The sequence below is a fragment of the Dysidea avara genome, chromosome 1, assembly GCF_963678975.1.
Source record: "Dysidea avara chromosome 1, odDysAvar1.4, whole genome shotgun sequence".
Classification (NCBI taxonomy): Eukaryota; Metazoa; Porifera; class Demospongiae; order Dictyoceratida; family Dysideidae; genus Dysidea; species Dysidea avara.
The window spans coordinates 46,146,270-46,163,208 of NC_089272.1; the positions used below are offsets into that span (position 1 = coordinate 46,146,270).

At 35.1% G+C, this 16,939-nt stretch overlaps 1 protein-coding gene across 1 annotated transcript in view; it reads right to left on the reverse strand.

Moving 5' to 3' along the window:
- Window positions 1-786: 786 nt before the first annotated feature.
- The window catches only part of LOC136265851 (uncharacterized), a 232,676-nt gene continuing 216,523 nt past the window's right edge, over window positions 787-16,939 (reverse strand). The window contains exons 48-55 of the mRNA XM_066060787.1: window positions 15,496-15,629; window positions 14,301-14,445; window positions 14,072-14,235; window positions 10,718-10,841; window positions 3,387-3,581; window positions 2,309-2,695; window positions 2,007-2,199; window positions 787-1,203 (exon numbers count right to left, since the gene is read on the reverse strand). Of these exons, the coding sequence (XP_065916859.1) occupies window positions 1,050-1,203; window positions 2,007-2,199; window positions 2,309-2,695; window positions 3,387-3,581; window positions 10,718-10,841; window positions 14,072-14,235; window positions 14,301-14,445; window positions 15,496-15,629 (1,496 nt within the window). The 3' untranslated portion in view covers window positions 787-1,049. The remainder of the gene's footprint in view (window positions 1,204-2,006; window positions 2,200-2,308; window positions 2,696-3,386; window positions 3,582-10,717; window positions 10,842-14,071; window positions 14,236-14,300; window positions 14,446-15,495; window positions 15,630-16,939) is intronic.

Genomic DNA, 16,939 nt, shown 5'->3' on the forward strand with positions numbered 1-16,939 from the left:
CCGGAAGAGCCAGTAACAGTATGTATTGTACAATGAAAAATATGGACAATTTCCATTACGAAGGGAAACCATCATGTTCCACTACCAAATTGACACTTTTTGCTGTCAGCAAAGATGAATGAGACACAAAGGAGGACACTGGTAAGTCCATTAATGATGCATTGTATGTACTGCAGTATGCCAAAAGACACCTCTTGGGCCAAAGTGACATCGAACAGTGAAAAAATCAAGCCTGTAGCCTTATCCATTATCAAGTTACGCTTGTCTGAAGGCATCAGTCAAACAGACACTTACTCACTAGAAGATTCTGTTAAATAATTTTTAAAAAAAATTCTGTAGCAACTTGTTGAAAGCATTTTGGGTTGTTTTGAAGGCTTGTTTGGGCTTAGTTTTGCCTAACCAATGCTGTGTCATCGTCTGGGAATAGTTTTTGGGTGATGGTTTTTCATGGACCACACCTACTCCTTTGTGGTCCCTACTATACAGCACTATCATACTGTATGATGGTTGTTTGACTTTGATTTTAGGTGAATATTTGCAATAAATGGTAGCATTTTTCATGAGGTATATAAATGGATTTTGGCCATTCAGACAATGTTTAGTATTTCAATGAAAAGAAGTTTGGCTCCTCCACATGTGTACCCTCCACAAAGGGAGGGAGGCCCAAATGCCCCATGCTGGATCCGCCAGACATGGGCATAGACTGCACCTAATTACATTACACTTCATATATGCATAACATAAGTACCAAATAAATATCTGTACTTCATAACTTGTATGGCATAGTCAATAAATTGTACTAGAAATGCTGAAATTTGTATAGTGATAGTACAATGTGATGAGAAGTTAAATCATTAAAGTTTCAACAAGTAAGGAAGTTTTATGTGCTGCTGCGTGTGAATAACACAGTATTGTTTTGTGTGAATAGTATATTACTACTACATAGCTACAGATATTCACAAATACAAGTGCAATGCAAATGACAGTGTAAGTAAAACTACTGTAAGTGCATGTGTGTCACACTGTCATGTTTAATGAAATCTCTACTGTTACTGCTGGTTCTTAATGGTTCCATCTCCCTTGCTCTTGCTCCCTGCAGCAGAATATTTCTGTTGGTCTTGTTGCTGCTGGTTTACAGAGTTGGAAGTATATGCGGGGTTATTATAAGTAACCCCTGAGTGAATCTCATATTGCTGATGCTTCCTAGATAAATAAATAGCAGTCATATAGTATTTAAGCTAACTAAATACAGTAGAGTACTACTACAACAACAACAAATACAATGAAATGCTGTACCATACAAAGTACATAGACTGTACACAATGCAAACTGTGAGGTGACTGAGTTGAGATGAATAGCATATCATGGACCATTATGATAGTGGGTTCATAGTAGTGATTGCCCATGCGCATTGGTCCACTAGTAAGTATCAAGTGAAAAGGAAACAGTATAAAAATAAAATTTCTTGAACTTTTGGTTCTAATACTAGTTTTAAATTAAAAGGCTTCAGGCAAAAGCAAACCTAACAGTGCATACTAAAAGGCAAAGACGACTGCCAATTATCACAATTAATTTATTGAAGTTGCTTATGTCTGCAAGTGAAGTCATAAAAATCTTCATCTCATTTGCTCTTTGTAAGCTGTCAACAAAACTCTTGGGTGTAAAGTTAATACTAACTAAAACTCCTGTACACTGAGGATACTAGAGCTAAACTAACTAAAATTCTTGCAAAGTGGAGGTACTGGAAGTAATACTAACTAAAACACCTGTAAACTGAGAGTACTAGAACTAAACTAACTAACATTTCTGTAAACAGGACTATACTAACTAAAACTGCCTTTAAAATGAGTACTAAAACTACCAATGCAATACTAAAACAACACTAGTATACCTGCATACCTACATACATACTCACATACATACGCATATAATAAAATTAATGTAGATGCATACATAACTTGTTAAGTGCAATACACACACAATTACAAACATACATGTATACAAACCTGAATTTTCTGCTACAGCAAATGCTTACACTAACAATAATGATAAGCAAAGCTCCCAAAAATATCACTCCTGCAATAATTATACCAACCAGTGCCCCAATGCTAAGGCCACCATCATCACCACCACCACCATCACCACCACCATCATCACCACCACCATCATCACCACCACTACCAGCAGAACTTTGTGACACTGCAGAAGAATTTTAGAATAAAATGATAATGATTATATGCACTGCTGTAATTATATAAATTTTAGTTTGGCACTGCTTTTGCACAATATTAATATTTTGTTTACATACCTTCAACATATTCACTGTTAATAACATCATTTGTTTCACCTGTGGTCACACCAACTTCCACAGAATATTTGGCACTTGTGTCCAAATTATTAAACACAGCAAAGTTGCTAGTAGTTGTCACTGAAATAGGATTAAATTGTCTTCTTTGACGATTTTCAGCAGCTGAAAGAAGAGTTATTCTGTATTTAGGGAATCCTTGAGCTTCAAAGAGACTTAATGGTGACCAGGTCACATTAATTGAAGTGTCACTTATAAAGTTGACTTTGATGTTGTCTGGTGCTTTAGTTGGTGTCAATTCTTCACTGAAGAATACAACATAATCACCCAATACTCCCATTCCTACACTGGTGAATGCCACTACGCTCACTTGATAAGGAGTTCCTGAGTCTATAGAAAAGATGATGTCATATGAATAGTGATGCACACAATGAAAAAGCATTTGCATAAAAATAACAAAGTGGACATTGTTCCAGTACCGGTTTTCAAGCTGGAACAACTCTTTAACAGGCAGTCCATTCATTTTGCTCAACTACTGTATCAAACATACTATTGGGAGAAGGTAAGTTAATGGTGATTCCAGTATAGTCTGAGTGCTAAACACAGTAAAAAGAAACTAGTGAAGGTCACCAGTGAAGTACTGAAATTCAAGTAATAGTGCTGCAGATGCAAGTTTTTACACTACGCAGCTGTACAATAGTGTTACATTTGGTGGCTGTTCAATTAGAGTACTTCACTGACTAACTGCTCTGTTAGAGTATCTCGATCTTTTATAGCCATATTGTTTTGGGAGTTGTTTGTGTCCCCACAGATCATCACTGTAACGATGTAGATTGATGTACTCATGCTAAATATTGTGTGTTGCCAACAAATTAAATCAACAGCAACACAATGTCCTGAGCTTTTCTTGCTACTGGCAATTTCAGTAGGGGTTTCCTGAAATCCCTGGAAACCCCCTTCGGCATGCCCTTGTCATTTGCTATTTTTCAATACTGCTCAGCTTTAATTATCACTTGTATAAACAGATAACTATCATACTGTACATAATACAAAATGCATGTCATACTATGCAATGACTAACTTAAACTCATTATGGTGTAGCTTCTTGTGCTGCTATTCAGTTTACCACTCATACTGGTAGTGTCACTATTGTATACTGAATAGATCACGTGATATCCAACAATAATGCCATTGGGTTGTGAGGGAGTTTCCCATGTTATCAGTACTTCAGTGTTGACTGGTAGTGTAGTAACAGAGACCTCCACCACTCCTGGAACTGTTAAATAGATCATACACATACTTAAGACAGCAATAATAAAATACAGTACAATATAATATATGTTAAAACTAGTGTGTAATAGTCCTAGACTAGTGCATGAAGATGAACTGATATACACATTGTATTGAGACAGGCAGCATGTACTACACAAGCATATCTCAGCAGTTTCTATAATACACTACTTTGCAACAAATGGCACATACGTGCACTTGTTTTGAATGAAGCACTATTATTTTCATGCAAAAAGAAAATTTATAATAAAATTTTTCACATAAAAAATATTTTCGTATGATTTAAGCCAATGACTGTTCTATTAGAGTAGTTTGATCTTATGTAAAAATATTCGTGTAAGAAGTTTTCATACAAGTATTGAATATTAAAGTTATTTTACAATGAAAAAAGCAAATTACAGTAGTTAGCTTCAATTTTAAAACTTTGTTCTGTAATGTGTGAAATATTAATACAGGCAAATTTACACATTCAAAGAAAATGGTGAGTAAAAACAAAGACTGAATGATGCATGCAAACAGTGATTTTTCACTTTATTGATTTGATCTGCCAAACGCCTGTAACAAAACTGTACATGTGGGACACTCCACAACTTGACAGCTACAAGGATATAGCCACAATACTTTTAGTTGTTGAGGTAAACATGACTGCTATATCAGATTAAAGAAAAAAAATACTGTTCTGTGGGTCATTCCGTGTCAAATTGACAAGGAATTTAGGGTAACCTCTTGGATTTTGACAAAAAATTTGGTGTGTTTGTACTACCTGTGGTGCTCATCACTCATATAATTTTGTTAGCTCCATACACCACATGGTTTCTGATTTATAACCACAAATATTTTGAATATTTCATGAAAAATTAGTCCATCTAAAGTTACAAAATTGAGTATAACTTTGTACTGTGTTATTACTCTAAAGACTGTTGGTTGACCCTTCAAGTGATGCATAAATTATAGGATATCACCTTAACAAAGTTTGAAAAGTACTTAGTTGAAAATTTTAATTCTTAATATTTCCAAACTGCTGTTTAAAATACAGGTACTTAGTTAATCATCATTGGATCATGGTCTACATTTGATGAAATTTGTGGTGGGACCACAATGGGTTCAAGGGATATAAAATTAAATATGCTGTGGTAATAAAGTATGCTATAGTTTACAGTGGAATTTTGTACTGTATTATTACTGTATGGGAGTGAACATTTCTAATAACAATTACCAACCTAGTTTGTTTTAAACAATGGAGGTGTACAAGCACAGTACAAACTGTATTAGTGACTACCTGTATTTAAAGATCACTTTTATACTACTGTTGACTCATATTTCTTTAATGTTATACCTCCAATGCAGCCCCTTCATATAGCAAATTCAAAAGATGGTTTTAATTAGACTGGTTGATTTCACGGTGTGCCCAGAAACTTGTAGGTGTTTTAGAGTTGTACGGATAATCAGATCGGTAATCAGTAGAAACCAATATTTAGCCATAATTGGAAATCAGTTGTGATGGGCTGGTTTATTAGTCTATTCAGCTTCAGCAGCTGCAGTACACTGGAGGGCTTCTATCAGGCTCTGGCATGTACTCAGTAATTTGTTTATGTTTTGTGGTAACTAGAATAATAAACAATGATGGTTGGAGCACTTGTCTACTTGTCTAACTAGCAACTTTGAGTTCAGGTAAGTGTACAATCACACAGCATTGGCTTTACTAGCTATACTTTATGTACAAGTGTAGCTTGTAGAGACCTACAATCGGGTATCGGTGAACTATCAGTACAATAGATATCGATTTTCCTAAAAAGTGGGAATTGGTAAAACACTATAATTTTTCCATCTTTTCTTCATATTTACTAAAAAGCAAGCATTCAAAATCAAGTCAATAAAATCAATTTAGTTAAGTTGCTGTGCACTTACATAGCCCTATTTCACACTTTTAAGTTATGTACATGGCTGCGTAGGTACAATGAAAAAGGACACCTTGAATATAATATAGTAAACTTGATATGCTGGACACTTGTTGTGGTTCCATTTTAATGGTATACATACATACATTGCAAATTGGATCAGTGACTTTTCTAATACTAACTGTGCCATGGTTCCAGGAATTATAGTAAGGTTTCATTGTATGTATATGGTATACTGTACTTGTAACTCAGTGCATGAAAGTAATTACTGCAATTATACTACAGTACTTTAAAAGTATTTTACATCCATGTGCATTTTGAAGATCAGTACAAGCAGTCTTAAATTCACACAAATACACATGCAAAATTTATGCATTGGCTAATGTATTTATCTAACTTCTTTGCATGAATACAGGACTTGTTTTTTCTAACGTTACAGGTGTGCATGGGTGTATTATACTTTTCAAAAAAAAATAAATAAAAATGTAATAGCAGTTATTTTTACTCATTGAGTTAAGAGTAATTTACATGTATTGTGGAGCTCTTCTCCTGCATAGGACCATTATAAATGTTTATTATTAGAGAAGCCATAGAAGTGATCCAAATGCATGTGTGCCATTAAAATGGGACTGTGAGCAAGTATCTTCCTACATGTAGGTGTCCACTGTTGAGGGTGCCCTAATTGAGGAGTTCCACTGTATCAATGCAACTACGTATTTAACTTAAACACTGTAGTGTGGATTAGGTCTATATAAGTGCACTGTGGTGAGATTTGACTTAATAAAGAAGGTACTGTACTTTTGAAAAGAAGGTAAATTGCTCACATGTTCTGGACACATTGTAGTTTTATTTTCAAGTCCACCTGTTTATCAGGACCAATAATATTTTTGGATTGGATCTATAACTTTAACGCCCAACTAAAGAAATAAGAATTAACAATTAACAGTAGTATAAAGGTGGTCCTTCAATACAGGTGGTCACTATTACAAGTTGCACTGTACTTGTACACCTCCATTGTGTATGACAAACCTGGTTATTGGAAGTGCACACTCCCATACAGTAATAATAAGGCACAAAATTCCACTGCATACCATAATTATACCTCTTGATCATGAACCCATTATGGTTCTATCACAATTTTTTTTTAATCAAACGTAGACCATGATTATTAACTAAAAAATTCAAAGAATTATAAACAGCTTTTTTGGGAATTCAACCGGTGAAAATATTTTTAAAGATGTTAACACAGTACAAAGTTCCGGTAGATTTTGTAACTCAAATTTTCATGAAATATTCAAAATATTTGTGGTCATAAATCAGAAGCCATGTGGTGTATAAAGTTAAAAATCTGTAAGTGATAAGCACCACAGGTACTACAGTACAAACACAGCAAGTTTTGTCAAAATCCGAAAGGCAACCTTAAATTCCTTGTTGATTTGACACAGCATGATTCCTATTGCAATGTGACTGCTCTATTAGAGTATCTCAATCTTTTAAGCACTAAAATCAATATACTTTATTTTTCAGCATATTTTATATTGTGGTTCTTAATAGAGATTGCCTATGTTATTGTCCAAAATCCTAATAGAACACTCACCTAATTATAAACACCACCTTAGAAAGCTCCCCAACTACAAAGAGTTTAAGCTGGAAAAATATATATGTGACCAGATTTTACAAAACCGATCCAAATCACACATCAGGCAAAATCAAACTAACACCACCATGAATAGCTACACTATCATACTTCTAGTTTTGACCCTCAGTACTATACTCAAACTACTCGAGGCTGGTTTTAACAGATGTCTTTTCTGAGTGGTGTGGAGTGCTCAATGGTGGCATTGTGAAGGACCTGGCTTGGCAAGAATCAGTGGTTTACTGGTGGACAGCTTTATAATGTTGGCCAGACATTTTCTCTGTTAATTTTGCAACGTATCAGCCACTAAGGAGCCAGCACAGCCCTGTAATCTCGTGTCTGGACTCCAATTGTGGTCTGCCTCCACTTTGAGGTCTATCTCTTTCCCTCCCTGCCACCCCCCACCTTCCACCCCTTTGTGAGCACTCGTGATACTACTTTGCTCATCCAACTACTCAGATTTTTTATTTTATTTGGCGGGAAACTCTACGAGCAGCTACAAGTACTGGAAGTGGTCTAAAAGATAATAATATTATATTGATGCATCTTTTGTGTGAATATCATATGCGTGCTTGCTATCCTTGCCAAGTTATGCTGACTTGAATTCTTTAAAACTGTTTATCTTGAAACTTCTAATGTGCGATTGGATTGTTTTTCCAAAATCCACTCACATACTGTATGTGACAAAGTCGTTGATCTACGCACACACCAGTGAAGTTCACTTTTCACCATGAATGGATAGCCACACCAATAATCTACGCAATTGCACCACAGCCATGCCTCTGGCTTGATCAGGCTGCTTTTCATGAGTAGAATTCTAGAGATGAGTGCCAGCCACTGGGGACGCTCTGGCACCTTGTAATGTCACTGGCAAGCTGAAACACGAGACTAGAGACATGAACAGCTTTGGACAGTTGTCCAAATATTTCCTACATACATTTCTTTGTTTCTCAGTGGCACAGGTGGTCTTGAGAGCCCAATATTAAGGCTGGAGATACCATATTACCCACTCGGCCATTTTCTGTTCATATATCAACTACCAACCCACCACTCCCACCACCATCCATGGTGACATGGTTGTGTTACAGATACTGTTGAAAAAAAAGTGCTCAAAATTGTGATTATATCAACAGCTTGCTTTCTATGGATTGAATTGTAATAAATACTGTACTATGGTTGGCTGCAATCACGGTGAAAATTTCAAACTTGTAGCTTTTGTCCTTCCCAAGCTATACTAGATTGAAATGTTTAAAATCGTGCATCTCACAATCTATTGATGTGCATAGATCGACGGTTTTTCCAAATTAGGTCACATATACAGTAGATCCATTGGTAATATGAATCAAAAGGATCTACAGGAAAGTCTGTTAATTTTAGGGAATAAAAACTACATACTGTAGCTTTCCTTCCTGTGTCGTTCTTCTTGTTCAGGGATGACCTGTTTTATTAAATGCAGATATGTGACCGGATCTGTGAAACCTGACACAATCAAGCCAGCCCAAATTTACAAATGAACACAACGGGTAAAATAGTTGAAAAAAGTTATAGAATGCGTTATTCTTAGTGAAGAAAGGGGCTAATGATATCATATTGTATCATCTTGTTCGCCTACTCAAGGGGAGCCCGAAAATCTTTGTTTCATTGCAGTAGACACATACAAGGATAAGGAAGTTATGGGTATTTTTTTATGTTACATCAAAGCTGAGGGGTCTGCAACTTGTAAAAATCCTGTACAAGGTTTCAAATCTTTAAACTTTTATCAAGATTTCAAAGATTATATGGCAAGATTTCAAATTTTCAGAGCAGAATTTCATGGTATCCGGAATAATTAGATCCTGAGATACTTAGTATCAGGAAATGTACAGAAATTTTTGTGGAGTGAAGATCTTGGATTGTGAAATCTCTAGAAGTCATATAAGAATTCTGGACCAATGTAAGGTGTAGCACATGTAATGCTGAATAATAATGTAAGTATACGTGAAATTTTCATTAATTTTTCAAGATTTGAGATTTCAAAATCTGCAAGGATTTGAGATTTCAACAAGATTTCAAAGAGGCTGTATAAGATTTCAAAGGAGTTGCAGACCCCTCAGTTGAAGTGACAGCACATGATTGATCTTTCTTCTTTTAATTTCGCCTCATAAGTAAGGAAGAAAGGTGATACAAGGAAAAACTTACCCAATAATTGATTCCACTACTCACAGTGAATATGTTGGTACAAATTTAAACTCACTGTCTCCTTCTGCTCATAAGTTACAATTGTTTTAGTAAGCACCTGTAATATATTGTCCCTATACTTGCTGTACAAATTAAATTTTCTGTTGTTGCTACTTTGTAGGGCTGAATCTCCCAAAGTTATTGCCATATTAGGCTGAAACTTTACCAGAGCATGCATTTGGCTATGTAAATTATACTGTAAATATGCAATAAACAATAATTCTTAAAAATGCACAATTGTGTCAGGTTTGCAGATCTAGTCATTACATGTATGTTGCTGCAATGATAACATCCTTTCTCAAGCAAATTTGCTCCTTGTAGATTCACTTTGCCATTGATCTGACTTTGCTACTGCAAGTGTAATCAACTTGTTAATATGTGGTAAGAAGTATCCAATCTATTCAAGCTAACATGTTCATTTGCAAAACCCTATATACTTAACTATACACAATATAGTAAGTTCATACCAAAGCAGCAGTGTTGTTGCAACCACTGTGTACTTGATTTTTGTGATCAAAGAACTGCACATGTAGCAAAAGCCATACCTAAATGCACATTACTGACCACAGCATGCAATACACTGCCTAATGGTGGATACACAAAGCTGTATATATAAGTACAAAATACACTCAATGCACTGGTGTTTGGTAACTCTGTGATAATATTAATTAAGCACTCAGTAGCTATACCACTGAGCTAGACAACATCACTGACCATTTGCGCATGTTTTCCCCATAGTCCAACTTTCCCTTGTGTGCTTTTTAGGAATTCCCTTTAAAACATTGTTAAAAAATAAATGGATAGCCCAATGTCTTCAAAAGGCTCTGCAAAATCTGCACAAGCCTGATGAATGTACAGTTTTAATATACATTGTAGTTTAGAATGACTGGGTGTTGACTGTGTACATACCTTCCAAGATAATGATATTCTATTGTTTTGTGTTATAATATATTACCCACTCATTGCTTACCTTTCTCTACCTCTTTGAAAGTGTCTCTAGTGCTGTATTGTAGTACTTATAATGTGATAATCTGCAGGTATGGATTTACTTGCATTCTGGAAGAACTACAGTTTTATTAATCATGAATATTTCATATAACTGTAGCCATACTCTATCAGACTGCAGTTTGAATACTTAATAGCAACATCTGATAACTCTCTGTGCTCAACTGTACATTAGTAATCAGAGTGTGTTCTTTTCCAAATTAGGTCAGTAATAAAATATGTGGTTCAAATTTCATTTATACTACTTGGAATTTTAAAATAATAATTGTGTTGCAGTGATCATAAATGTATTCAGACAAGTAAGCATATGTACATTTAATTTAAGTTACTCAATTTACATGCGTGAACATTGAAACCAAAGTTTACCTGTTTCAGCAGTCCTGGTTGTGACTTCATTACTGTTCCCACTTGTTCCTCCTCCATTAGTAGCAGTGATGGTCACTGTGACTAATTGATATGGAGCCAGTCCAGTAATATCATAAGATTGTGTCTAGAAATGTACAGCATTTTATATATACAAGTGTTTTTACTTGAACAATTATTAAATATTCAGATTTAATATTCGTTGGGACAATATTCACACATTAACTTTCTGACTAATTATTCATTAGCTACATACAATTTTGATCACTTTTGGTGGACATTGACATACGCAATAGATTTTGCATTTCTGAATTTTCTTTGGTATATTTTGTCAGGCTTTACAAAGAAGCAAATAGATTCAAAATAAACATGAGATGCATTATAATAATTATTTCACCTGTTCTTTTAACCAATTAGTTCACAATAGAATATGTGACCATGAACTATTCAATTGAAATCTAAAGCATATGCCAAAAATCACGAGCCCAAAATTAATTAGGACACACAATAGTGTGTCATGCAGCCAGCATGCGACAGACATGTGTGTACTTTACAGGAACCAAGGAAATGCCTTCATACAGTACCTCAAAAACAGCTAAACAGAAATAATCCTTTTTCTGAGAAACAACATCCCTCAGGGAGGGACATCTTTCATTCCAAATGTGAACTAAATCAGTCCAGTGTACATATATATATATACCTTCAAAGTTCATCTCATTTTCTTCATAATTTCTTTCTTCTGCCATTACTTTTCCTTTTGCAACAATTACTAAAATTGCCATAACTCGTGCAAGCCTATTGGGTTCTTTTCAAATTTGGAGGGTGTAGAGCATATTATAACACTTTTATCTTCCAATTTTGTGCAGATTGGTAGAAGTGGAGCAAAATTGTGATTTTCCGAAATTGCAAGTGAGATTTTTGTCATACCCGCAGGGTAAACTATTGACAGAAACAACTTAAGAATCAGTATGCAGATAAGCTAATCATCATAGTACGAACCTTTTGTGATTTGAAAGTACTGAGAGCATTACCAAAGGAGATGTAAAGCAAATATTCTGCAATTGACATACCCTTATAGAAGTCACCAATAAGTAGTACACATAAACATCAAAAAAATTGTTTAGGGTTTGAATCAGGACCTCTACACCTATACTCCCAAGGCCTTTACCACTCTGCCACTGCTGTCACTTGCTCATCTCACTTAATTTCTACTTTATGTTGGCTTACTGCATCAAAATGTTATAATTTTATAGATCTATTCATGAAATATATAGATTCTTCTAGAACATTCTATGTGTGTTGTATTAGAAAAAATGCGGGCTCCATTGGAGGAGTTTAGTAATGCAATGAAAATATCAGTGAGTTATAATGTGCAAACCAATCATACATCATGTACCAAGGGCATTTCAAGATTCCTTTGTGCAATGTTCACTAACTAGTTATTATAGAACTTTGTGTGGGAAAGATCACAGGAAAAGTGTACTTTAAATTTCATAAAGTACACTTTAGGACAAACAGTGCTTCATTGCCCAAATAAGAGTGCTTTATTGTACCGCAAAAGTGTTTTATTGTATGAATAAAGCACTCTTTGCGGTGCAATCAAGCTCTCTTTATAAAGCACAGTTACCCTTGTGCTTTAGTGCAGGCTAATAGTCCATGCAGCTCACACTAGTATGATTAATCATCCAAGCCTGTGAAGGCTGATAGCCCTAGCCGCACTGAGTGGTCAATCACCCCAGCCAATACACGTTCTACCACTGGATTGCTTTTATAGACATACCTAAATGCTTTGATAATGGGTGGGACAACGCAACATTGCTGTTACGTTTGCTAATGTAAACGGACAAGTCCTGGAGATATCATGGAAATGCTTCATCATGTGTCACAATAGAATCAATTGTGGGTTGTGACCAAAACCTACCAAAATACATGATGAATTTCTACTATGCCAAACTATAGTGAACAACACGAGAGTCACTTTATTAAACTAGATTTTATGCATTCAGGCTGCTAATAATTGGTTCGACTTGTGTTAATTATGAGTCCTAGTGCATGGTGAAGCTACACAACTGGATAGTTCCATAAATCATGTAAAGCGTTGCCTTGCTTGTGCTATATTAAAATAAAGCACTCGGCACTTGGCCTCGATGCTAATAAAGCACTTAGATTTGCCTTGTGCTTTATTAGCATCTCGGCCACATGCCTCATGCTTTATTTTTCATGTAGTACTTGCAGCAATGCTTTAACATATACATATAGTACAATTTAAAAAAAAAACATACATTAATTTAGTGATGGACCTGCGAAATGGGGTCAATAGCCTTTCCAATTACATGTACTTAGCAATCCATAACTTGACTTGTGTGTGTGGTACCAGCCTGAAATTTTATCACTTTACACTCCTCACATAGCACTATTCCTGGGTGTAATTTTAGGACAATAGGGTAAACACATAATGAGTTATGACTAGTCAAACGTGAAAATTTGGAAAGGCTATAAGACCCCTTTTCACAAATATGGTCACATTAGTTCTTCTAGGAAAAAAGGATAAGCAAAGCCAGCATAGCTACTGTATGCAAATGCAAAAAAGAAAATGATATCTAATTCAAAACAGCCTAGCTGTGAAAGAGTGTGGCTGACCTGTACATATTAAGTAGCAGTATAATATCATTGCAGCCATTTCTTGGCTGCTACTTTTGATATCACATCTTTTTCATAATAGCCTATTTTTGGAAAGCTGCACCATTTTTTATAGCTGGGGCTTTTTTGGATTAGATAGGTTTATATAAACACTTGCAAGGAATGATATATGCACAATACTCAAGGGTACACAGCCTTGAGGGTAGAGTGTACTATATTACTATATTTTAATAGTATCCCATCATTTTAAATATGTTATATTCCAAACCCCAATAGAAAAACAAGCAGAGATAGAAAAACAGTACCAGTGAGTAAAAGAATTGGGTGGATTTACCCAGTGAATCTGGCATTCAAAATTCTTCTTTAGAATTGCTCCACGTTGTTTGTGACTTCTTAAGTGTCCATGCCCAGTGGAAGAAGATGAAGATTAGCTCAAGTGATCCATTCAGGCTAATAATAGTAAATCATTTTACGGACTTGTCATTAGAGTTGCATATCATTATAGCTGGACAGCTGCTGTGGATTTTGCAGAACATGTAAGGGTGTAACTTATAAGGTAAGTGTAGCTACAAACTGTTGTATGTATAATAGTTACCGTATATCACAGTTGTCATGGTACTGTACTGTGTATCAGTAATATACTACAGTGTGGCACTTTGATATGCGTGGCATATAATGTACATAATGTTACAACATATTGAATACCCAGTTACTCACATTTCCTCCATAAGGAACTGTTGCTTCCTTACTGTTATCATCAGTTGTATATGTGATAGTGTAACTGGTTATGATTCTATTAGGTTGTGTTGGTGCTCTCCAGGTTATATGAACTGACTGACTATCAATTGTAGTGAATGATAGTATCACTGGAGGATTGGGAGCTGAAACAATTGACAATATAAAATTATTGCTGTTTTGGTGTTTTTTTTGTTTACTAAATTTCAACCTTGTTGATCAGTTGCTGCTGTGATAGCATCACTCTTAGGTCCAACAATGCCAGCCTCAACATGTATAGTACAAGTGTAGGTAGTGAATGGCTTCAAATCAGTAATCATTCCTACTGTGGCAATAGCAGAAACGTTTGTCTGGAGCTAAACAATAGCACACATGGGTCATTCTATACCAAACCAACAAATTGTATCCAAAACCCTTTTAATTTTAATACTTGACACAAACACAGTACATAGCAAGAATTTTCCTTGACCAAATTTTATTTGATGGTCTAGCTTTAAAATATGACCACACCATTAAATTTTTTCTAGCTTATTCTAGTTTAATGAAATGATAATAATGTTGCTTGTGAGATTCACATAATACATATCTAGTTTAAATTTTTACTTGAAAGAAAAAATTGACAGTTTATGAGCTACAAAGCAAACATGTGCAGAAAACGAGAAATTATGATACACTAACAGAACAATCATTTACAGTAACACAAAGGACATTATGCAAAAACTCAAGTTTGACAATAATAATTATTGAGCTGTGTTTAAACTACAGGTAGGGACCTCCACTCCTACATACCCAAGCTCTAACTACTGAACCACCAATTTATTCACCTTCCGTAATTTCTACCTTTTGCAGTAAATGAAAGTTCAGCTTTGTTCTAACCAAATAGATTATAGCTCAACAAAGTTATTAATATTATGCTTCTGACTCCTTGTTAGGCTTTTAGCTTCCTTGTAGGTCTCTATTCCAGCAGGATTGTCTAGAACTTTCTAATAGTACAAGCTCACAAACTTTGAGCATGTGTTGACTGTATTTTTAAAGTTATATCTAAATAACAAAAATTTTCCATGACCAATATAATTTGGAAAATTTTTGATGTTTATACATGGTAGATTATGTTACAAAAAAGTAACAAACAAGTAGAAGGGAAAATTAAGTTTAATTAGGGATCATAGCTACAAAAAGTAGTGATTAAAAGGGAGGTCGCCAATACCTGCAGATATACTAGCGGACCCTAGACTGAATTAGGGATTAAATGTTCACTAGTATATCTGCAGGTGTAGGCGACCTCCCTTGTTTCCCTACTTTTTATGACCACGATCCCTAATTAAACTTAAAATTCCTAAGCTTTCCTTGTACAGCAACAGGTGTGTATAACATACATTCAGCTATATACAGTACATAGTACTTACTGTAATATTGTTTCCTTCTGAGCATGTAATAATGTAAGAAGTGATCATCACATCATTATCCAGAGCATCCCAGCTAAATGTAATTGTAGAAGATGTTGTGGTTGAAACCCTAAAATTGCTGGGTGGTTGTAATGCTATGGTTTTAAAAAGATTCTGCTGTAAATATCGCATTGTATGTACATGTATAATTATGCTATGCGGAGAAACTTTGGCAGACAGTGAGTCATTAACGTCACGCTCCACAACTTTAAATATAAATATCATACAGTACAATAGTACTGTATAGTAGGGAAGGTGTGGCCCATGAAAAAACATTACCCAAAACCAACCTCATTTTTCCTGATGAACGGTGAAGCAGTATTGGTTAGGAAAAACTAAGCCCAAAAAACCCTTCAGATTAACCCAAAACATTTTCAACATGTTCCTACAGAATTTGAAACAAAAATTATTTAATGAAATTTTATAGTGACTGATAGACGAGTAACTGCCTGACTGACTGAGTAACTGAATGATTCTTTCAGAGAAGTGTAACTCGATAATGGCTTGATTTTTTCACTGTTTGACATTGCATTGGCTTGAGAGGTACCTTTTGGCATACAGTACCACAGTACGTACAGTATAATGCATTTTTCATGGACTTACCAGTGTCCTCCTTTGAGTCCCGTTCATCTTTGCCGACAGGGAAATTGTCGACTCAGTGGTAGCATGTGATGGCTTCCCTTTGTAATGGAAATCATCTGTATTTTTCATAGCAGCTACCTTGATTATAGAGGTGCTTTTCGAACAGTTCTTGATTTGTACTGCTGTGTAAGAGCAAATGAAGCATGATGGATACTTCACTTTTCAGCTGACAACAAAGCGTAATGGATACTTCACTTTTCAGATGATAATTGATATAACTGGGGTGCATGGCACCATTTCTTTCCTTTGATGCGGTATGCGTGGGTTCACCAGTCACAATAATTATTATTTACAAAAAATGTTAACAAACAAGTACACAAAAAAAACTGGAATTTTTAACTAGAGTAGGGACCATAGCACATTGATAAAAAGTACTGAAACAAGCTGGAGTAGTGTATGATATTAAATCACAGTAAAACCATATGGAGTGTTGTATCCCTACTGTGCATTTCCATTATGGTATCTTGAGTACAGTAGGTATATAACACTTCTTATTGTTTTACTGTGAATTAATATCTTGTACTACTCCAGTTTGTTTCAGTACTTTTTATCAATGTGCTATGGTCCCTACTCCTAGTTGAAAATGTAAAACAATTTTGAGTATGCATAAATAAATACATATAATATTATGTAGTGTGGCTGGCTAATTTTAATCAATTTGAATTTTTATACATAATGGAAGCCATCAAGTCTGATGTCACAAACAGAACTGAACATACTTTTATATATATACACACACCGTTTTAGCATGGGTGTTCAAAGA